We start from the raw sequence: 24206 nt of genomic DNA, 5'->3' as shown, positions 1-24206 counted from the left end.
ATGTTTAATTCATGCTCTTTCGCTTAATTTCACTACATTAGTGTGTAATTTGTTTGTTTTATAGCTGTGGCTTTTCAGTATTCTGAGTTGGCATTTCAAAGCTTTCTGCTCAGGGAACAGTGTTCATGTAACTAAATAACACACTCCTATGTCTAAAAGGAGCCAAAGCAGTGCGTATACTGTGTGAACATGCTTCTGGATAGCAGTATCGTCCGGAAGATATCCACTTGATAATCTGTTAAACACGTGTGATACAATCTAATGCATACCTTCTACTTTGAGAATAGAAAGAAAGAATCTACAAATAGAGTAATATTGTTAACACATTCTTCTTCTTCTTTTTTCTATTTTATTTTATGTTATTCCTATCCTGACTTGCAGCCTGCATAAGGCTACTATCACATATCAGTTTTTGCCTGATCCGTCATGGATCAGCAAAAACACTTCTGCCTGGATAATACAACCAGCAGAATCGGTTATGAATAAATCCGGTTGTATTATCTTTAAAATAGCCATATGGATCCAACCATTGTAAGTGAATGGGTGCCGGATCCGTTTGTTTTTTTGTGTCCGAGAAAACTGATGCGGCACCATTGACTTACTTGGTGTCATGCCGGATCCGTCTTGCTCCACATCCCATGCCGGGAATGCAACCAAGCTGAACGGAATGCATTCTGATGCACTCTGTTCTGTTCAGTTCAGTTGTGTCCCCATTGACAATGAGTGGGGACAAAACAGCAGCATTTTCCTCCGATATTGAGATCCTCTGCTGGATCTTAATACCGGAAAAGAAAAAACGCAGATGTGAAAGTAGCCTTAGATTGGTTTTCTGGGAATTAAACATGGATGATCTGTCCTCAGGATAGGTCTTCAATATCAGATTAGTGGGGTTTCGACTCCCAGCACCCCTGCCGATCATTTTTTTGAAGGTTTTGTGCCCTTTCATAATATACCAAGCACAGTGCCATACATTATATAAGGGCAGTGCTTGATATTGCAGCTCAGTCCCATTCACTTCATTGGGAGTTCCAAAAATGCCATGTGATTGATAGATGTGACGTCTCAGACCAAAGTGCTTACCCAAGTCAACCTCTGATCGGCAAGGCTCGGACTTCTACTGATCAGATATAGATGACCTTTCCTAACAATAGGTCACTGATACTTAAGTTGGAAACAACCCCTTTAAAGTTCATAACTGCATTCACAAGTCTGCTGATCTCCAGTAATACAATGAGACAGTCAGATGGCTGTATACTGCCTGATGTAAAGGCACTTCCCAGAATGCAAATCACCAGAACAAGCTCAGCCAAGACATTGCACTAGCAAGTAATATTGGGGGATTTCCGCTCTAAACCAGCAGAATTGTGAATGTAGCCCTGGGCCTTAAAACAGGCTTTAACACAGTCTATGTACACATTAAGTAATGCCTTATGTAAATAATTAAGTGTTCTTGCATGACAAGACCACTTACTGTTATCTCACATATATATTCTTATTATTATAGCCAAATTTACCACCCTAACTCCTCCCACAGTTTTTACACTACATAGACAGTAATACACCGAAACGTGCGGATTGATGTGCTATTACTTTGTGGAACATGTCGCCGAATGGTTCACAAAATATCTGCGTTTTTGTGGCGAAATTGGTCCCAAAGGAATGAATGGTGAAATGTTCAAAACTAGAGTGGGAGCTGACAAAAGCTAGAGTGGGAGCTGAAAAATCAGGACATGATTTCTAAACTGGACCTTCCGCCACTTTTCAGAATTGTCGTGAAAGGGAAGCGTTGCGAGAGCAGGGAGGGGGTGAGCAAGAAGGGGCGATACATCTGTCTATGTTCACAACAGTTTTCTGGAGTAAATAAAGATAGAAACCTACAGCAGCTAGGAGACATCGATAGTGTGTCGCACTGCTTGCCGGAGGATGCAACAAATTCATGAGACTATTTATTTTTAGCTAAAAATCATTTTTGAAATTGGTGTTTATTACAAATATGGAGCCCTTTTTTTCTGTACAGGGCTGAGATTCTCTAATAGAAGGATCTGAATTTTCTCTCTGCGCCATCAGCTAGCTAGTCTCCTTTTCTTTGCTCTCTGACATTATAAACACTCATTATAGCTCAGCTCTTATCTCACTGATAAGAATGTGGCTTAAATAAATGTTTATGACCTCTTAGTAAATTAGAGATAAGGGTCATTAAATGATGGCTCAAAGTATGAAAGTATTCACACAGCTAGACAAACAGTTAACCCTTTGTCACAGAACGGCTCAATATTTTTGATAAAGACCAATTAAAAAAATGTTTTTTAGCCCAAAATTTGTAAAATACAAATATAACTTTGCCTCTGAAGGTGTACATAGCCTTTAAAGCTTCCATTGCAGATAATGGTAACTGCATAAACTCCTATGCACTGAGCTCCTCTTACTGGTAGCTGCAGGCAGACAGCTTTGTAATATGTAAAGGGAAGCAGGAGATTTATCTATATAATTATGGCAGTTTTCTGGTGTAAATACAATGAATTATGTTGTTCAGAATGAGCATTTCTTTTAAGTACCAGTTCCACGTTTTCCAACATAAAAGTTGGATAAAGTGGGTGAGATTGAGGGGGACTTTTTTTTATTACCATTTAAAAAATAATAATAATTTCTGCTTAAATTCTTTTTGAATCTTGAGTGTTGTGTTTTTCATTCTGTTACCTGGGAATGTGTAACACATGCATACTGGGAAACTGGTGGTGGGGGGGGCGCTATGTTTTGCTATGGGACCCTAGGAAATCTGTGTACGCCACTGTGTATACAGTGTTTTTTATACCTACATGGTATGGCACTTAATATATTTTGTGGGGTATTCTAATAAAATAATTTGATACCTTGAAAATGAGGTACATGAGGAACATTTTACCGTGAAAGTAGTGGTAGCCAGTGTCACATGAATTAGAACCTTTTCATTCTGGACATTGGTAGGGGTTCCAGCTCCTGAAACTTCTTTGATGCCACCCTTATGACTGGTTAGCATGTCTAAATTGTTAGTGGTATGGTTAAGTTGGTCTTTTTGCACTAATGTAGATGTAACCATAGCCAATTCACACAGATTTTGCAGCTAAAAGTAGGAGGTTTTAATAAAAATGAAGCAAAATCTAATTGTTTAGTATTTTTTAGCTGAACCAACTAATATCAGCATATTTTATTTTGATCTGCTTTCTGCTGTAGATATAATGATGCAGTAGTTTACCATGATTCTCTCATATATTTGCAGGCGCAGAATAAGCCAGAAATCAATGTGAAACAGTTCATTGAGTGGATGCGTTTGGAACCTCAGTCCATGGTGTGGATGCCTGTTTTGCACAGAGTAGCAGCTGCTGAGACTGCTAAGCATCAAGCCAAGTGTAATATCTGCAAAGAATGTCCAATTGTTGGCTTCAGGTAGGTTCATCCAAGTCTACTATGCCAAAAAAATCTAATATCATGGTAAATGATTTGTGTCCATGAGTAGTCACGTTTTATAACTTTAATTAAATACACCGTTATACCTAATGCAGGACCAAGGGGACATGGCATCATTCAGAATTAAGGTGACCTTAGATAGCTGTCAGCCAAGTCTTCTCACTTGGCCAAGCGTGTATATGTTCTCAATGGGGAAAGAGGAATAAGCTGCTGTTAAACTTCTCTGGTGATAGTTTTCCTTCCTTAACCACTTACCGTCACACTAACGCCGAAAGGCGTCATCTCTGCGGCGCTCCCAGGTCACACTAACGCCGATTGGCGTCATCTCGCGTGAGCCGAGATTTCCTGTGAACGCGCGCACACAGGCGCGCGCGTTCACAGGAACGCATAGTGCACAAGTTCTTCTACAGCCTGCCGGCCGCGATCATTGGCTGGCAGGCTGTAGATTTTTGAATCGCCGAATGAAAAGGTTATGTCAGACGCTATTTTCAAAATAGCGTCTGATATAACTGCTGCCTGGTCCTCTGGTGGTCCCTTTCGCTTGGATCGACCACCAGAGGACACAGGCAGCTCAGTAAGTAGCACCAAACACCACACTACACATTTACACATTACCCTGTCATTTATTAACCCCTTATTTAGCACCTGATCGCCCATATTAGACTCCCTGATCACCCTGATCACCCCCTTGTCCACCCCCTGTCACTGATCACCCCCCCTGTAAGGGTCCCTTATCCCCGCCAGTTAGTTAGCTACTTGCTAGGTAGTTTAGCGCCCAACCCACCGCACCGCAGTCACCGATTAGTCGCTGATTAGCGTCATCGCTGTCGCTAATCAGCACTAGTACTATATAGTATCTGTAAGTGATCAATACTGATCGCAATCAGATCTATATAAGTACATTAGGGTCACCTTAGGCTCTACAAAACGCAGTGTTCGCCCGATCAGGCCTGATCTTTTGCGCACACTTGCGTTCAGTCCGCTCCACCGCAGTGACAGAAATTATTTTTTCTGATCACTGCAAAAACACGGTAAAATCGCTGCGCCGCTATAAAGATCACTTTTGAGCTTTTTGGATCTTTATTAGCGGTCGCAGCTTTACTTCGCAAGCACTCCTTTTTGCTAGGTAGGTTTGCTCTTTTTCCTGGGTAGTCTCAGAGGAATACCCCCTAAATTTAGTGAACCCAAAATGTCAAACAAGGGGTATTCCGCTGAAGAGGCCTACAGGATTCTGGCCCTGATGGATGAAAGCGATGGGGACGACTCACCCGCTGAATCCAGTGGTTCAGAATATGAACCTGTAGACAGCAGTGGCACTCTAACCGCTAGTGAGGATGACGAGGTAGAGGTCCCTGCTACGGCCAGACGTACCCGATCCCATGTCAGGGTTCTGCCTACCCTGCATGATGACCCTCATTTGCAGCAGAGTGGTGCTAGCGCTGATCTTGTTTATGGTGCGGCATACACCAGCAGCGCAGCACACCCTGGACCTTCTACCAGCACTGCCGTATTCCCTGGTGAAGTGGCGAGCACCAGAAGGGCAGTTCCAGCTGGTACGGTGGCACGTGCAGTAACTCCCCTGTCGCAGCCACCGCGTTCACAGGCCCGTAGAACCCCTAGTCTCCCAGAGGTGCTGGCAAATCCCAATTGGCACTCCCCTGCTTCCGCCGCACCCGTATTGCCCCCTTTCACCGCCCAGTCTGGAGTTCGCGTGGAGACGGCTCATTTAGGATCGGCCCTTCAGTTTTTTGAGCTGTTCTTCACCGCGGATCTCTATGACCTAGTTGTGGCAGAAACCAACCGCTACGCCACACAGTTTATTACCGCCAATCCGGAAAGCTTCTATGCCCAGCCTTACCGGTGGAAACCAGTCACAGTTTCAGAGTTTAAAATTTTTTTGGGCCTTATCCTCAGCATGGGTCTAACTAAAAAAAATGTATTGCGGGCATATTGGTCTAAAGACCCAATACATTACATGCCCATGTTCTCTGCTGCAATGTCTAGGGCACGTTTTGAGGTCATAATGTGCTTTATGCATTTTACGGACAATAGCACCTGTCATCCAAGAGGCCACTCTGCTTATGACCGGCTCCACAAAATTCGGCCCCTCATAGACCATTTGTCATCCAGATTTGCAGATGCGTATACCCCTAATCAAAACATCTGCATAGACGAGTCCCTAGTACATTTTACCGGGCGCCTTGGCATAAAACAGTACATCCCCAGCAAGCGCGCCCGTTATGGGGTCAAACTGTATAAGCTCTGTGAAAGGGCCACAGGCTATACATATCGTTTTAGGGTCTATGAGGGAAAAGACTCAAAACTGGAGCCGGTCGGATGTCCTGACTACCTGGGGAGCAGTGGCAAGATTGTTTGGGACTTGGTGTCACCCTTACTCCACAAGGGGTACCACTTATACGTGGACAATTTTTACTCAAGCGTGGCCCTCTTTCGGCACTTACATCTAGTCGGAATTCAATGCTGTGGCACCGCGCGACCTAGTCGCCGGGGCTTCCCCCAACGGCTCGTTAGTACCCGACTTGCACGGGGGGAGAGGGCTGCCTTGTGTGACCAAGAACTGCTCGCGGTGAAGTGGAGGGACAAGAGGGACGTTTACCTTCTGTCCACCATTCACGCAGACACGACTGTCCAAATTGAACGGGCAACTGGAGTCATTGTGAAACCCCTCTCTGTCCACGACTATAACCTTCACATGGGAGGGGTGGACTTCAATGACCAGATGTTGGCTCCCTATTTAGTTTCACGACGCACCAGACGCTGGTATAAAAAGGTGTCTGTATATTTAATTCAATTGGCGATGTATAATAGTTTTGTTCTCTACAGTAAGGCTGGGAGAACAGGATCCTTCCTAAAATTCCAGGAAGAGATCATTTCGGAACTCCTGTATCCAGGAGGGTCCGTGCCCCAAGGCCCTGATGTAGTGAGCCGGCTACATGGCAGACACTTCCCGTCTGTCTATCCTGGTACCCCAACTCAACGTTCCCCAAGAAAAAGATGTCGTGTCTGCAGCAGAGCTGGAATAAGGCGTGACACCACCGTTTTTTGTCCTGACTGTCCTGACCAGCCTGCCCTATGCATAGGGGAGTGTTTCCGCAAGTTCCACACTCAGGTACACTATTAGTGTAGGGATCGCGTGACACAGGACAGGCACACAGGGCTATTAGGGCCCTTTCACACAGAGCTGCTACAAACCTCTCCTTTCACCTGGGATAAAGTGCATAATGTACTTTGCCACATCTCTGGGCGATTTGCGCTTTGCACATTGTCCCATGGGGAAGGAGAGGTTTGTCCTATAAAGGTAAAAAAAAAAAAAAAAAAAAAAATCACCGGTAAGCAAAAAAGTTATTGTTCTGTTTCAAAAGTTTATAAAAGTTAATGTTCTCTAAAGTTAATGTTAATAAATTGATTGCGTTGCGGCCTGTTTTTTTTATTTTTTTTTTTGACCTTCTAGGTGGACCAAGCGATCGACTAGCTGCAGCACTGATGTGCATTCTGACAGAAGCATTGCGCTGCTGTCAGATTACACACAAGTCGGTGTATGCGGCGCTGCAAGACGAGATTTCTCCTCTGCAGTAAAAGATACGTTTGCCGAGGCATATGAGCTGAGGAGGCGGCGGTGTTCATATACTTTGGCAAACACTTTGTATATATAAAAAAAATTAAAAAATCCCGGCAATGATTTATTCATCCACATCGATTGATGTGAATAGATGAATCTGGTTTGCCAGGGCATACGAGCTAAGTGGGTATGGATGTTGGGCGGAGCTCCTATGTCCTGGCAGACGCCTTTCCCCTCCTTTTTCTTTTTTTGGCAGAGATTTTTTCATCCACATTGATCGATGCGAATGAAGAAATCTGTGCCGTTCATTTTTTTCTTTCAGCCCAGAGGCTGAACGGAAAAAAAAAATCTCATTACCCGTATGCTCAATATAAGGAGAATAGCAGAAACTCCTAATGCTGGGCATACATGTAATGATTGCGGAGACCCTCAAATGCCAGGGCAGTACAAACACCCCACAAATGACCCCATTTTGGAAAGAAGACACCCCAAGGTATTCGCTGAGGGGCATATTGAGTCCAGGAAAGATTTAAATTTTTGTCCCAAGTTAGCGGAAAGGGAGACTTTGTGAGAAAAAACGAAAAAAATCAATTTCCGCTAACTTGTGCCAAAAAAAAAAAAATTTCTTTGAACTCGCCATGCCCCTCATTGAATACCTTGGGGTGTCTTCTTTCCAAAATGGGGTCACATGTGGGGTATTTATACTGCCCTGGCATTTTAGGGGCCGTAAAGCGTGAGAAGAAGTCTGGGATCCAAATGTCTAAAAATGCCCTCCTAAAAGGAATGTGGGCCCCTTTGCGCATCTAGGCTGAAAAAAAGTGTCACACATGTGGTATCTCCGTTCTCAGGAGAAGTTGGGGAATGTGTTTTGGGGTGTCATTTTACATATACCCATGCTGGGTGAGAGAAATATCTTGGCAAAAGACAACTTTGTATAAAAAAATTGGAAAAGTTGTCTTTTGCCAAGATATTTCTCTCACCCAGCATGGGTATATGTAAAATGACACCCCAAAACACATTCCCCAACTTCTCCTGAGAACGGAGATACCACATGTGTGACACTTTTTTGCAGCCTAGGTGGGCAAAGGGGCCCATATTCCAAAGAGCACCTTTCGGATTTCACAGGTCATTTTTTACAGAATTTGATTTCAAACTCTTTACCACACATTTGGGCCCCTAGAATACCAGGGCAGTATAACTTCCCCACAAGTGACCCCATTTTGGAAAGAAGACACCCCAAGGTATTCGCTGATGGGCATAGTGAGTTCATGGAAGTTTTTATTTTTTGTCACAAGTTAGTGGAATATGAGACTTTGTAAGAAAAAAATAAATAAATAAAAAATCATCATTTTCCACTAACTTGTGACAAAAAATAAAAAATTCTAGGAACTCGCGATGCCCCTCATGGAATACCTTGGGGTGTCTTCTTTCCAAAATGGGGTCACTTGTGGGGTAGTTATACTGCCCTGGCATTCTAGGGGCCCAAATGTGTGGTAAGGAGTTTGAAATCAAATTCTGTAAAAAATGACCAGTGAAATCCGAAAGGTGCTCTTTGGAATATGGGCCCCTTTGCCCACCTAGGCTGCAAAAAAGTGTCACACATCTGGTATCTCCGTATTCAGGAGAAGTTGGGGAATGTGTTTTGGGGTGTCATTTTACATATACCCATGCTGGGTGAGATAAATATCTTGGTCAAATGCCAACTTTGTATAAAGAAATGGGAAAAGTTGTCTTTTGCCAAGATATTTCTCTCACCCAGCATGGGTATATGTAAAATGACACCCCAAAACACATTCCCCAACTTCTCCTGAGAACGGAGATACCACATGTGTGACACTTTTTTGCAGCCTAGGTGGGCAAAGGGGCCCATATTCCAAAGAGCACCTTTCGGATTTCACAGGTCATTTTTTACAGAATTTGATTTCAAACTCCTTACCACACATTTGGGCCCCTAGAATGCCAGGGCAGTATAACTACCCCACAAGTGACCCCATTTTGGAAAGAAGACACCCCAAGGTATTCGCTGATGGGCATAGTGAGTTCATGGAAGTTTTTATTTTTTGTCACAAGTTAGTGGAATATGAGACTTTGCAAGAAAAAAAAAAAAAAAAAAAAAAATCATCATTTTCCACTAACTTGTGACAAAAAATAAAAAATTCTAGGAACTCGCCATGCCCCTCATGGAATACCTTGGGGTGTCTTCTTTCCAAAATGGGGTCACTTGTGGGGTAGTTATACTGCCCTGGCATTCTAGGGGCCCAAATGTGTGGTAAGGAGTTTGAAATCAAATTCTGTAAAAAATGACCAGTGAAATCCGAAAGGTGCTCTTTGGAATATGGGCCCCTTTGCCCACCTAGGCTGCAAAAAAGTGTCACACATCTGGTATCTCCGTATTCAGGAGAAGTTGGGGAATGTGTTTTGGGGTGTCATTTTACATATACCCATGCTGGGTGAGATAAATATCTTGGTCAAATGCCAACTTTGTATAAAAAAATGGGAAAAGTTGTCTTTTGCCAAGATATTTCTCTCACCCAGCATGGGTATATGTAAAATGACACCCCAAAACACATTCCCCAACTTCTCCTGAGAACGGAGATACCACATGTGTGACACTTTTTTGCAGCCTAGGTGGGCAAAGGGGCCCATATTCCAAAGAGCACCTTTCGGATTTCACAGGTCATTTTTTACAGAATTTGATTTCAAACTCCTTACCACACATTTGGGCCCCTAGAATGCCAGGGCAGTATAACTACCCCACAAGTGACCCCATTTTGGAAAGAAGACACCCCAAGGTATTCGCTGATGGGCATAGTGAGTTCATGGAAGTTTTTATTTTTTGTCACAAGTTAGTGGAATATGAGACTTTGTAAGGAAAAAAATAAATAAATAAAAAATCATCATTTTCCGCTAACTTGTGACAAAAAATAAAAAGTTCTATGAACTCACTATGCCCATCAGCGAATACCTTAGGGTGTGTACTTTCCGAAATGGGGTCATTTGTGGGGTGTTTGTACTGTCTGGGCATTGTAGAACCTCAGGAAACATGACAGGTGCTCAGAAAGTCAGAGCTGCTTCAAAAAGCGGAAATTCACATTTTTGTACCATAGTTTGTAAACGCTATAACTTTTACCCAAACCATTTTTTTTTTTACCCAAACATTTTTTTTTTATCAAAGACATGTAGAACAATAAATTTAGAGCAAAATTTATATATGGATGTCGTTTTTTTTTGCAAAATTTTACAACTGAAAGTGAAAAATGTCATTTTTTTGCAAAAAAAATCGTTAAATTTCGATTAATAACAAAAAAAGTAAAAATGTCAGCAGCAATGAAATACCACCAAATGAAAGCTCTATTAGTGAGAAGAAAAGGAGGTAAAATTCATTTGGGTGGTAAGTTGCATGACCGAGCAATAAACCGCTAAAGTTGTGGAGTGCCGATTTGTAAAAAAGGGCCTGGTCACTAGGGGGGTATAAACCTGTGGTCCTCAAGTGGTTAAAGTGTTTTTTGGGGATTTTAATAATGATGACCTATCCAATTAGTTAGTTGAAGAGAAGGCCATGGATCATGTGAAGGCAGCCTTCCCTTCATTGTTTACCTGCTCGTTGACGTCATTGCAGCGCTGAGCAGGTGTAATTACAACAAGCCACCCTGTTCAATTATATGGGTCATTCCTTTCCAAGTGTATAGGATCAGGATCCGCAATATCATAGTACAAAATACTGTCCGAGCGAACCAAATACCAGAGTGCAGCACAATATACTGCCCCAAAAGCTGTCCCTCTGTGGTGGCCATCAACAGCTGCCATTTTCTGTAAACAAAAAGGAGTTGAGGTCTGCACTCTTGTTGAATATGGGTGCACATGAAGGACTTTATTCCATCAGTCTATATCAAATAAATATTCATGGAACTCCAAATAGATTTGATGCAATTAGTTCATCTTTTAATAGCCAAAAATATCCAGAATACGATCCAAAATTATAATTGAGAATCAGTTTACAAGACACAGATTATAGAACCTAATGGACCTTCCTCTGCGGATCATTCTGTGGCAGTGCTGCGTGTCAGTCCTTCACATTGACACGCAGCACTGCCACAGAATTATCCACAGAGGAAGGTCCATTAGGACCGAAATGTCTGGTTCTATAATTTGTGGCTTGTAAATTGATTCTCAATATCATTTTGGATCGTATTCTGGATATTTGATTTTGCATATTAAATGATGAACCAATTGCATGAAATGTATTTGGAATGCCGTGGATATTGATATAGCTGCCATTTTCTGTCCTCCTCGAGTTATCTCTGAATGGAATATGGAGCAAGAGGCTTAGGAGGTGAGATGCAGGCCACAGCAGGTGAATTCAGGAGGGCATCTGCGGTCGCTGGCCAAGTACATGAGTACCTGATTCTCACATCGTTAATTACCGCCGAGAGCTCATTATGTAACTGGCCAGCGACAGATAGGAGGGAATGGGCGGCCCGCTGGGCATTGACCCACTGGAAGATTTCCCTGTGGGGTCTATAGCCAGTCTGCCCCTGATGACATTGATATCTCTCCCCCGGTCGACTTTGCCCAGAGTGCTCCTTTAAATTGTCTATTTGACTGCAGCTATTTTTGAATATTTTACATTGGTATTTTATTTACTTGAATTAACTTATTTTCTTTTCTACAGAATAACCTAATATTTTTCTCCATGTGTCCAGTAATATAATTTGGAAGCTACTTGTTTACCAAAAATAAAGGTCATCCATGCATGCATTTTAACAGCGCCTCTACAGTACTTGCTGAAGTGTCTTGGGAATAGAAGGATAATACAGTGGTATCATGTTTTCAGCCTCATGTTGTGTTTTGCATATTAATAAATAGGCTCATGTTCAAATATCTAGTTTTTATCTTTGAAAGCCAGAGAAGTCTTTCATCCAGATAGGACCAATCCATTATTTTGCCTAGTATCTTAATTAGCTGGCGCCATGCTGAGCATGTACAGTGTGAGACAGTCTTTTCTATGGTTCTAGTGTATGGATGTAAATATTTACCTCAATTGAGTTCAGTTAAAATGAGTTTTTCTGCTTCAAAAGTTTTATCAAAATATTTCTTTTTTTGCAAAGTTCATTATTTATTGCCATCTGTTCCCAATGGCGTTGCCAGTCTGTTTTTTACAGGATTTAATGACTGATATGACAGATCCCTTTTGATCTATATTACAGTGGACAGAATAGTGCAGTATTTAAATCCAACTGGAATGCAACCCTATAAAATCTGATTTTTTTATGAATGGTGTTGACTTCTAACACCAAGTACTGTACTTTTGCCTAGTTAACGTAACTGATGGTGATCTGTGGTTGTTGAAACAATATTGTGCTACACTTGTTTTCAGGTCTTTATGACCTATTCTCAGGATGATAATAAAAAAGAAAATGGGTGCACACAATTATACATACAAACAATAGAGCTAAGAAATGGGGATCATTCTAAATAAAAGTGGTATAATACCTACTATAAATGAGTCAATGGAAGCTCTTTGTGCACATATTTGATCAAATGTGTGTCGGGCCCATCTACCAGGCGTCAAGGTGGCTTCCGCAGATGGGTCCCTAGCACTAAATATACTGCCTCTCTTTGGACTTACCTAAGCCTACAATATTCAGGGCAGTGTAGGAGCTAAGTACTATTCTCAGGATGGGCCATCAATATCAACTCGGTTAGCGTCCAACAGCCAGCACCCCACCAATCAGCTGATCTCAGGAGCAGCCTAACAGTGGAAACAAAATAGTGGACAGGGACAGAAGACTATGTCCACTGTAGTGGCCATACTGTTATACTCCATCTCAGCTCCCATGCAGTTGAATTGGAGCTGAGCGGAAGTATGCCAGAGTGGCCACTACACAATGGATGGCTCCTTCTGCTTCCTGTTTTGCTTCTGGCTAAAACTGCTGAAAACAGCCGATCAGTGGGGGTACCGAGTGTCGGACCCTGACCGATCTGATATTGATGACCTATCCTGAGGATAGAGAAAATGTTGGATTGTGACGGCTCACCTAGTTTTTAATATGGGGCGGGTGCTCCAGCCAGTATAGACACACCCTGTCTATAAAGTAGAAAGTGTTTAGGAAATATAGGTTGGTTGTGCACACCTCATATGGAATATATATATATATATATATATATATATATATACAGAGACTTCCTTGAGTATGGTATTAAATATTTATTGTACATATACAAATAGGATAGTCAGGGAAAATTATAGTAATAAAATATTGGGTAAAATCACTGATATCTGAAATGTTTGTCGATGGACGTCTTTGTGTATGGTGACCGTAGTGTAATAAAACCTTTGATGTGGTTCAGTTCCTAGGGTGAATAACTCCAATAGATCACTATAGATAATGTGTCAGCAAACTATTAAATAAATAAATACAAGTGAGTGATTAAATTCACCTATAGTGCATTGATATAGTTCAATTAATCCACACTAACACCATAATATACTATGTGTAAGGGTATGAGGACCTGCAAAGAAGAAGAATTGAACAAACCATCCACAATAGGATCTCCTGGATTTAGTGTATAGAATAAAAGAAATGATTAAAATTACAAGACTTTCATTGATAACAAAGCTAAAAGTGATATAAAGCCACAATGGGGTAATGACCACAATAGTGAAACTGCATCCAGCGGATCAGCGATGGTCACACTGCACTGTATTGGGCAATTGTGTTTCGTCCAACAGTAATATTTCTTCCAGCAGTAATAGTACAAGAATTGGGAAACGCAGTAGTGAAATATAGATATAGACAAACCGCAATGCGTTATATTTCATGCAGCGGATCAACAGTGATCAACTATACTGTAGTGAGCAATTGTTTTGTCCAACAATAGTGAGAATTGTGTTTTGTCCAACAGTATTAGTACAAAAGTTATAATTCCTCCAGCAGGACAGCGATAATAAAACCGCACTGTGATATGCGGAGATTATGTTTTATTCAGCAGGTCTGCTCATCTTTGGTAGAATCTCAATATCTATTGAGGTTGATTACTCCCAAGTGTGTCACTATGTATCTTTTCTCCAGATAAACTACCATACAATGTATCGGTGTATCGGAACTTGCTAGCTGAAATTTCACATAAGTACAAGTTCCGTCATGCAGTCTTACACTCTCAGTCTATAGACCGGCTTATTAACTGTGTTAGTTCGCTTAAAAAAGTCGAGTGTTATGTCTGTTACTCACAGTTGGTTGTCTCCGGTTTTAAATCCTGGTATAGGCGACTTGGTAATATTGCGCTGTTTATGATAACACGCTGGTGTAGTTTGTATCTGTGGCCGTGGCATCCCACGTGCCTACAGAGGTCGCAGTGCTTGTACCTTCCGGAGTATCCTTGCAATGTGGAATGATTGCAGGGCCCAAGGTGCCGGTTAGCTTCACGTAGCTGTGATTGATGTCAGGTGCTGCATCAGCGAAATAGTTAGAGTGCTCTTGAAGACATAGGGGTCCGGTGTTGATGAATAATATTTGGCTTGGTGAAAGAGGACCCCCAGCCAAATATTATTCATCAACACCGGACCCCTATGTCTTCAAGAGCGCTCTAACTATTTCCCATATGCAGCACCTGACATCAATCACAGCTACGTGAAGCTAAACGGCACCTCGACAAACATTTCAGATATCGGTGATTTTACACAATATTTTATTACTATAATTTTCTCTGACTATCCTATTTGTATATGTACAATAAATATTTAATACCATACTCAAGAAAGTCTCTGTGTGTGTATATATATATACAAACCGGATTCCAAAAAAGTTGGGACACTATACAAATCGTGAATAAAAACTGAATGCAATGATGTGGAGGTGCCAACTTCTAATATTTTATTCAGAATAGAACATAAATCATGGAACAAAAGTTTAAACTGATAAAATGTACCATTTTAAGGGAAAAATATGTTGAATCAGAATTTCATGGTGTCAACAAATCCCCAAAAAGTTGGGACAAGGCCATTTTCACCACTGTGTGGCATCTCCCCTTCTTCTTACAACACTCAACAGACGTCTGGGGACCGAGGAAACCAGTTTCTCAAGTTTAGAAATAGGAATGCTCTCCCATTCTTGTCTAATACAGGCCTCTAACTGTTCAATCGTCTTGGGCCTTCTTTGTTGCACCTTCCTCTTTATGATGCGCCAAATGTTCTCTATAGGTGAAAGATCTGGACTGCAGACTGGCCATTTCAGTACCCGGATCCTTCTACGCAGCCATGATGTTGTGATTGATGCAGAATGTGGTCTGGCATTATCTTGTTGAAAAATGCAGGGTCTTCCCTGAAAGAGATGATGTCTGGATGGGAGCATATGTTGTTCTAGATCCTGAATATATTTTTCTGCATTGATGGTGCCTTTCCAGACATGCAAGCTGCCCATGCCACACGCACTCATGCAACCCCATACCATCAGAGATGCAGGCTTCTGAACTGAGCGTTGATAACAACTTGGGTTGTCCTTGTCCTCTTTGGTCCGGATGACATGGCGTCCCAGATTTCCAAAAAGAACTTCGAATCGTGACTCGTCTGACCACAGAACAGTCTTCCATTTTGCCACACTCCATTTTAAATGATCCCTGGCCCAGTGAAAACGCCTGAGCTTGTGGATCTTGCTTAGAAATGGCTTCTTCTTTGCACTGTAGAGTTTCAGCTGGCAACGGCGGATGGCACGGTGGATTGTGTTCACTGACAATGGTTTCTGGAAGTATTCCTGAGCCCATTCTGTGATTTCCTTTACAGTAGCATTCCTGTTTGTGGTGCAGTGTCGTTTAAGATTGTTCCAGATTCTCTGAGGCTAGGTTGCGACAGATAGGGCACAACTACACTGCAACATTTGTAGCGCAACATTTTGTTGCACCAATGTCGCGCAACAATTTTTATAATGGCAGTCTAGGGTGTCGCACTGCAACATGCAACATGCTGCGACTGCGACGCAACAGTCACAGAAAAATCCATCTCGAATGGATTTTCTGCGACTGTTGCGTCGCAGTTGCAGCATGTTGCAGTGCGACACCATAGACTGCCATTATAAAAATTGTCGCGCAACATTAGTGCAACAAAATGTCGCGCGACAAATGTCGTTGTGTAGACCTAGCCTGAATCTTCGGATGATGTTATGCACAGTTGATGATGATAGATGCAAAGTCTTTGCAATTTTTCGCTGGGTAACACCTTTCTGATATTGCTCCACTATCTTTCTGCGCAACATTGTGGGAATTGGTGATCCTCTACCCATCTTGGCTTCTGAGAGACACTTCCACTCTGAGAAGCTCTTTTTATACCCAATCATGTTGCCAATTGACCTAATTAGTGTTAATTGGTCTTCCAGCTCTTCGTTAAGCTCAAATTGACTTTTTCCAGCCTCTTATTGCTACTTGTCCCAACTTTTTGGGGATTTGTTGACACCGTGAAAATTGGAATCAACGTTTTTTCCTTTAAAATGATACATTTACTCGGATTAAATGTTTGATCTGTCATCTACGTTCTATTACAAATAAAATATTGACATTTGCCATCTCCACATCATTGCATTCAGTTTTTATTCACAATTTGTTTAGTGTCCCAACTTTTTTGGAATCCGGTTTGTGTATTCCATATGAGGTGTGCACAACCAACCTATATTTCCTTTCCTGAGGATAGGACATCCATATCTACAGACTGGAAAATCTAAATTTTATGTAGCTCTATCAAAATTTTGATGTTGCTCTAATTATGAGTACAGGTTTAGATGAGAAATGATGGGGCTTGACCACTTTAAGCTGCAGTTCCCTCTCTTTGTTGTCATCCTTGTGTCATCCCTGAGTCATATTAGAGAGCCTGGCTGTAATAAATATACTTTCTATTACAACCATTTAAATGACGTTGGCAGGCCAACATAATCCGTAGAGATATACAGAGATTGCCATCTGCCTCTGTATCTGTAGGGGCTCACAATCTACATACTAAACTAACTTATTAGTATGTTTTTTGGAATGTGGAGGAAACTCAATCAAACACCTAGAGAACATACAAACTCCATGCAGATGTCCTTGCCGAATTCAACCCCAGTTACTTAACACTTCAAGGCAACAGTGCTAACCGCAGCTCCTTTGTTCTGCTGATTGTTGAGGGTATCAGTAGTAGCAAAGACATAACTGTACCCTATCAGTATTTGCTCTAAACTATATACTCTTCTACTTGTCAATCAGGTTTGGAAAATGTAACCCTATATTTTCCAGGCTGCATAGCTTAGACAGAACTATTTAGTCTGTTTGCTTTCTGAGCGATGATTCTGGGTCACACACTTTCATGATAGGGGTACTTGGAGGTCTTCTTTCCACTACATTTATTATCCAGTCATTTAATGATCCTTTGTCGTATAGCCACATGGTCAGGTTTCTGCATTTAGTTTTGGAAGCCAAAATCAGGTGTGAACCATAAAAGAAGAGAAAGTATAAAGGACAGATCCAACATCCTGGTTTTGACTTCCAGAACTGAATCAGGAAACCTGAATGTGTGGCCATACCCTTAGGTCCTTAGGTTCTGAGACGACCCGTTGATAATTGATATCTCTGATTAAGCCGACACCATAGAAACACCAGTGCCATGCTTATTAGATGCTACAACAGTTTAAATGGACACCAATGATAATCTTCATAAAGTTGTAATTGCATGTTTCAGGCCACTGTTGTTTGCTCAATAAGGGAACTGCAGATTTTATGTTCTCCAGGATTCTTCCCGGAGATGTTTGCCGAAGTCAGGTCTTTTTTCATTTATGCTGTAAATACCTTTGAGGGAAGCTTATTACGGCTTGTTGTAGCACTTTTCATAAAACGTTATGCAGAGGCGAATGCGAGCGGCAAATTGGATTTTTACAGAGTTACATAGAAAATACATATTCTTTTATTTGTGTGTCTCCTCCTGGGTCATAGATTGCAGTATTAAAGCCATTGGTTCCAATATCAAGGTAATAAAGACTGGTATTCAAATTACATTTAAAATGTATTTTTCCCTATAAAAAGGGGACGTTTGGAACATTTACACATTTTTATGTTGTATTCAATAAATCTGCGGATATTATAATCTGCTTCTCTGGTTTTTTGGTGCTGATTCCTTAAGCTCTTAGAGCTCATATGACAAGGTTAATAAGGCTGCGCTCGTCATTGGTACTAAATTTACATGGCAATTAAAGGATAAGGTGCCCAAGACTGATTAAGTGGGAGTGAGTGTCAGAAACAAAGATGCATTAGTGGCTTCCAATAATTAATGGTTCTAAGCTGTGACATTGTGCTTAACCTGTTTTGTGATAAAAAAATAAAAAAATCTATATTCGCACAAGAGTTTAAAAGTTTTCATATAAATTAATTAACTTTTAATTGACAAGTGAATTTCACAGCATTTGTATTGTATTAATGGATTTGTCTAGCCACTTAAACGGAAAAAAATGCTTAGAATTCCTTTAAATGATAAAAGAAGTAAAATTCGTATTACCGATCCCACACTGCTCCCACTCTGACGCTGCGCAGGTCTTCCGCTGGTCTCTTTACTTCTGCTTCCTTGTCCCTCTCAATATGAACATGTGACTGATCAGCCAATCACTGACAGTGATTGGCTTACAAGTCCATCTTCAGAGGAACCACAAAGGAGAGACCTGGTGGGGGACCTGGAAGTGTTTTAGAATTTTAAAGCCTGCATTTTTTAATTAGTTTTAAATGGTTGGACAATTCATTCATGTGTTTGGGATGTTTTTACTATTAATTGGAATAAAAAGTTTTTATGACTAAGTATTAGTCATAAATATGGATAAGATCCATCGAAATGTGGAGTAAAAATGTCATATCTGTCATGTATGCAAAGCCCACATAATCTTTGAATTCCAACCTTAAACAATGGCTGCTGGGACCCCCAGCAATTAGTTGGGGAACCTGGCACCAAGTGTTCAATTCCCCAGTAGGACCACTGCCGGGGAAAGAAGCATTACAGAGTTATAATCAGTAGGCCATGTGTGTAATGCATGCTGGATCCTCTAGAGACTTTCTTTATCGAAACATTTTGAGATGAGGCCTCAGAATGAAGGGGTGGTTTCTCTTTTGTTCTCTCAGAATTCACTATTAAAGTATTTGAAAATGCATTTTCAGTCATGTTTAATGTAATTGCATGAGAAGCTGGTGCAACTTTCATCTTGTAAGTCCTCACTTGGAACTCCAATGGAGTTGCCCAACCAGGGCTCACATCATCCCTCTAATACCAGATGATTCCCTCTCCTGCACAGGATTACAGTGCTTGGCAAGAAGCTAGTGAAGATGCCTGGCCCTGTAATTTAAGGTGAAGAGGTAATGGCTAAGGGGCAAAGGTGGTAGTGAAGCAATGTACCTCGTTAGCATATACGATAAAGTGCATATTTCTCTACAACGGGGCCATCGATTTTAAATACAGAGGGATTGTTAGACTCGGTTTGATCAACCCTAATAGGCAGCATGCCTGGTTTAACAGGGTTAGATGCTCTTTAAAAGAAGTTTAGCCATCATGGAAATCTTTAAGACAGAAAATAAAAAACTTGGTATATAAAGTTTACTGGATGTACCTATTCCTTCGTTTCAGGTATCGGAGTCTGAAACATTTCAACTATGATGTCTGTCAGAGCTGTTTCTTTTCTGGAAGAACTGCAAAAGGTCACAAGCTCCATCACCCAATGGTGGAGTACTGCATACCGGTAAGTACTATAACATTTATAAGTGTTCCATATGGATCACAAAGGTTTTTTACTTTTTTCTAATCATGGACAACCCTTTAAAGAATAGGTTGTTGATTGGTGATTTTAGGTTCCACTTACTACCTTTACTTACTTTTTAGAGTGATTTGGAGGTAAAACTTGAGTTTTTATAGTTTACATTAATAAATCCAAATTCCCAGTCTAAAATACTTATAGATTTGTAGCATATCGGCATATATTCACACAGAAGTCTTTTGTATTTCTGTTCTCGGCATCACATGACTACTCTTTTCTTCACTCTACTTAAATCAGAACTTTTCATTCCCCAGTACAATCTTGAATTGATTTGCGCACCACTTAGCAGATGTGTGTGTCATACTTGAACAAGCTGGCATCAGTATCTGTCTCCGGCAGTTGAAAAGTATCCCACTGCCTCAAATTCCCTTTTCTTCATTGTCATTCTGTGTATTTAACTCCCTGCAAGAGATGTGAGACCTTTTATTTATTGCAGCATCATGCAGGTAGGAATAATCCATGTTCTCTTGATCATCAAGTGCTGATTTCCCGGTAAATGTGCATAAGTAATCCATGCTGATTGTTCTCTCAGAATTGTTATGTAGGCCTTGTATCACACATCCAAAACGTGTGGTTTTTTATGTTGCGTTTGAAGCTCACTTTAAAGAGCTGTTTGACATGCAGAAAGACAGTTGGGGGATTTTAACAATCAGAATTGCACTTAGAGTTGTCTTTCTTATGACAGTCTTAAAAAATATCTTGTCAATTGTGTATAATGTACAGCAGTTTTCTGCTATTAATAGTTGTTAAATTTGTCAGACAGCTTAGGCCCTGCCAACTCCTGCCCATGCCCATTAAAAAGTGGTGAGAGTGGTGTAAAAAGGGCAAAAGTCACACATTTGTGCAGAAAACAGGACTTGCGCCAAAATTCATACATTTTCTACGCCAGGAAACTGGGATAGAACATTATACCTTGATAACCCCTTTAATGACTTACTCCCATTTCCTAGTCCTGTAGTCCGTAGATATGTATTGGCTTAAAAGTGTCAGTGACCGTAAAGATAGTCTGCCAGCAGTTTTGACCGAGCAGAACTGCTGACAGCATTAGGTAAGGGCAGTAAAGAGCATACCTTTTGTGAACTTTTAATCCGCCATGCAGTGCTCCTGCAAGTGCACTGGACACAGTCCTTTTATGTTGGTGAGATCTGGAGAACCGTTTGAATATACTCCATGATGGTCACAGGAAAGGCAGCATGAACTCCCATTGAAAACAACATGAGGCATTTGTCAGTGTGGAATCCATGTGGAAATCTGATGACAAAATCCACCAGGATTCACACAATGGATTTTTTAGATGTTTTTTTTAATAGCTAATTTAAGTACAGGATGTAAACAATCTTGCTTTTTAAAGCGCTGTTCATACTTCCATCACAGCCTCTGTTTGAGTTTCCATAATATTTGACAAGCATATTGCACCATGCAACAATATTCTGTCAAAATGACCCTGAAGGACCCCACTATTAAGGGGCTTGTCTCACTTCAGCAAATGGCATTTATCATGCAAAGTTAATACAAGGCACTTACTAATGTATTTTAATTGTCCATATTGCCTCCTTTGCTGGCTTGATTCATTTTTCCATTACATTATACATTTGTTTCCATGGTTACGACCACCCTGCAATCCAGCTGTGGTGGCCATGCTTGCACACGATGGGAAAAAGTGCCAAACTATGCGCCCTCCCGCAGTCTCGAACACTAGAGACTTCAACACCAGTGGCGTACCTCCTATTGAGGCAGACCATGGAGCTGCTATGGGGCCTGTGGAAAAAAAGGGCCTGCAGTGGAGGATAGACCCCGCCCCTAATTACACTCATTGTGTCCAGTGGAGAAAGCTAAAGGACCTGTGATGATGTCATCACAGGTCCTGTATATTTAGTAAAGGAACTGCACAAAGAATGGTGTAGTTCCTAGGTTAGACAGGACCATCTGCCAGGACCTGTGATGACATCATCTTCAGCAGTGGACACAGGTATGTAGTATACTCAACAGTGTACTGATATATGAGGTACGAGGTATAATAGATGCAGTGTGTACAGATATATAGTATATACAACAGTGTATTGATATGTAAGGTACGAGCTGTAATTTATACCTCATAGTTCATATATCAGTACACTTATGGCCAGGAACGGGTAGTGGGAGGGGCTATGAATGGGGCTTGGGAGCCCAATTTAGATTCTTGCTATGGGGCCCAATGACTTCTATGTACACCCCTGTTCAGCACCTTTTCCAATAGTGTGCAGCGCAACCTCCACTGCTGGATTGCAGGTCGGTCATAACCATTGAAAAAAGCAGTGTATAATGTGATGGAAAAATGAACCCAGCCAGCAAAGGAGGCAACATGGATAATAAAAATACATTAGTAAGTGCCTTGTATTAACATTCTCTACATAAGAAATGCCATTTGCTGAAGTGAGACAACCCCTTAATGTCAAGGGGGTCCTTTGGGCACCGTTTGTATCCATTGTGTGGCAGATTGAACACTCCATTATTTTTGTTTTTCTGCTGTTCTAACAGAAAATTGAAAAACTTGACGAAAGTGTGAACAGAGGTTAACTGATCTTCACTTGGACAACCAGTTCATCAGCGACTGCTACACCTTCCCTTTATGAATCACATGTGAATATTTTGGTTTTAAAGTTCAGTGGTCTTTAAGGCTCCATAATCATATTAGTTATTTTTGCACCATTACAGTTTGAGTGTATTTTGCACCAAACTTGAAATAAAACATCCACTGAATGCTGATCATATTATAGTCTGCTTTAACATCTTTACAGCTGAGTTTTCCCCAAATTCCCAGGAGCGCATGCAACTGTAATTCCTTTCAAGACGCTTTATTTTTTTAGTAGTAATAAAGACATATATTTTCAGAATGATTGCTTAAAGGCAAGGCAGGCTATAAACAACTTATTTCATCATTTAGCCACTTGGAAGAAGCACTTAGCACTCTTAAAAGGAAATGATTTTCTTTGTCTGTAAGTGGAAGAGATTTTGTCTGCGTAACAGTTCTTAAGGCTAAGTTGGAACTTTTCAACCTTACTAAAATACACTTATTTTGTTGTTATGCTTGAAATCCTCTGAGGCCACTCTTGATACTTGTCTCCCAGAGGATAGAACGATAGTGATTGTTATTACTGTTGATGTGCTGTTTGTACAATGAGGCATATCATGACAGGCAACATGTCAGGAATGACTGCTATAAGCACTGGTTTATATCCTATGTCATACATAATAAATGACACAACTGCTTTTAAGATGGCTTGCAGTTAATAATGTCCCACCCTTGATTGTTCTCCCCCCTCCCACGAGCCTTGGCAGCAGCTTCTTCATCTTCTTCTTCTACTTCTCTACTAGACTTCATGGACCAACTCTCCCTTTGTGATCCTTGGAGAGTTGTGGACTCCATGGCCAAAGATTACACATGCCATTCTCTTTCCTACCAGTGTTTTCATGAATAGATTACTTTCTTTGCTCAACTTTTTGCTCAACAGCATGATTCTCGTATCCACTCCATTGTTATTTCCAATCATTCCCCTGTTACATTGGTTTTAACTATGAGCAAACTGTACCTCCGTAAAAAAAAATTGAAAAAATTCCCGTCCTGCCTGCCAGATTGTAATGATTTCAAAACCTTTCTTAGACAACACAGGAATAACTATATGGATGACAGTATCATTGATAAAGAAGGTACTCCATTGCTATGGTGACCTCAAAAACGGCATTTCTAAGCATCTTTTGGACTCTTTTTTACACACTCATTCACACTGGCAGGTACAATTGTTGCTAAATAAATGTTATAGTTGGGGCAATAAGACAGGTAAATTTTTGGTGGCCTTTACTAAATGTAGGCAATCTTACAAACCAGTACTTCAGCTGCAGAATCCTCTGACTGACACCTCTAATTCTACAGAAATCACTCACATACTCGGTGACTATTTTAAAGACCACTATCGGAGAGTCCCTGCTAATGTCCCTGATATTTATTCTGTTCTAGACTTTGTTAATTTACTGTCTTTAATACAGACCAAAGGGAATCATTAGATTCTGCTATTTCGAAGGAAGAGGTGCATTAGGCAGTTTTGCTGCGTCTGACTATTAAAACACCGGGTCCAGATGGTTTTTCAGCAGAATACTACAAAATTCTATCTCCTGACATAATACAGTACCAACCTTGACCAGCTATTACCTCCATCCTTATTCATGCAACTTTTATTGACCGTTTTATTGATTCCCGCAGAGTACTCCCTAAACCTGGCAAAGATCCTTTAAATGCCCAATCTTACCAAAACTCTTGGCAAAAATGTTGATACATTTTTTTGCAGTTAATACTCCCCTGTCTTCTCTGAGATGCTCACACAGGCTTCACGCAGGGCAGA

At 41.0% G+C, this 24206-nt stretch overlaps 1 protein-coding gene across 6 annotated transcripts in view; it reads left to right on the top strand.

Moving 5' to 3' along the window:
- The window catches only part of UTRN (utrophin), a 683920-nt gene that overhangs the window by 627592 nt on the left and 32122 nt on the right, over positions 1-24206 (top strand). For all 6 annotated transcript variants that reach the window (XM_040429574.1, XM_040429571.1, XM_040429568.1 and 3 more), the window contains 2 exons: positions 3257-3423; positions 19644-19755. In XM_040429574.1, coding sequence (XP_040285508.1) covers positions 3257-3423; positions 19644-19755 — 279 coding nt within the window. The remainder of the gene's footprint in view (positions 1-3256; positions 3424-19643; positions 19756-24206) is intronic.

Source organism: Bufo bufo, chromosome 4, assembly GCF_905171765.1.
Source record: "Bufo bufo chromosome 4, aBufBuf1.1, whole genome shotgun sequence".
NCBI lineage: Eukaryota > Metazoa > Chordata > Amphibia > Anura > Bufonidae > Bufo > Bufo bufo.
The sequence above is the reverse complement of the archived record's forward strand: the minus strand, read 5'-3'. Positions and strand labels throughout refer to the sequence as shown.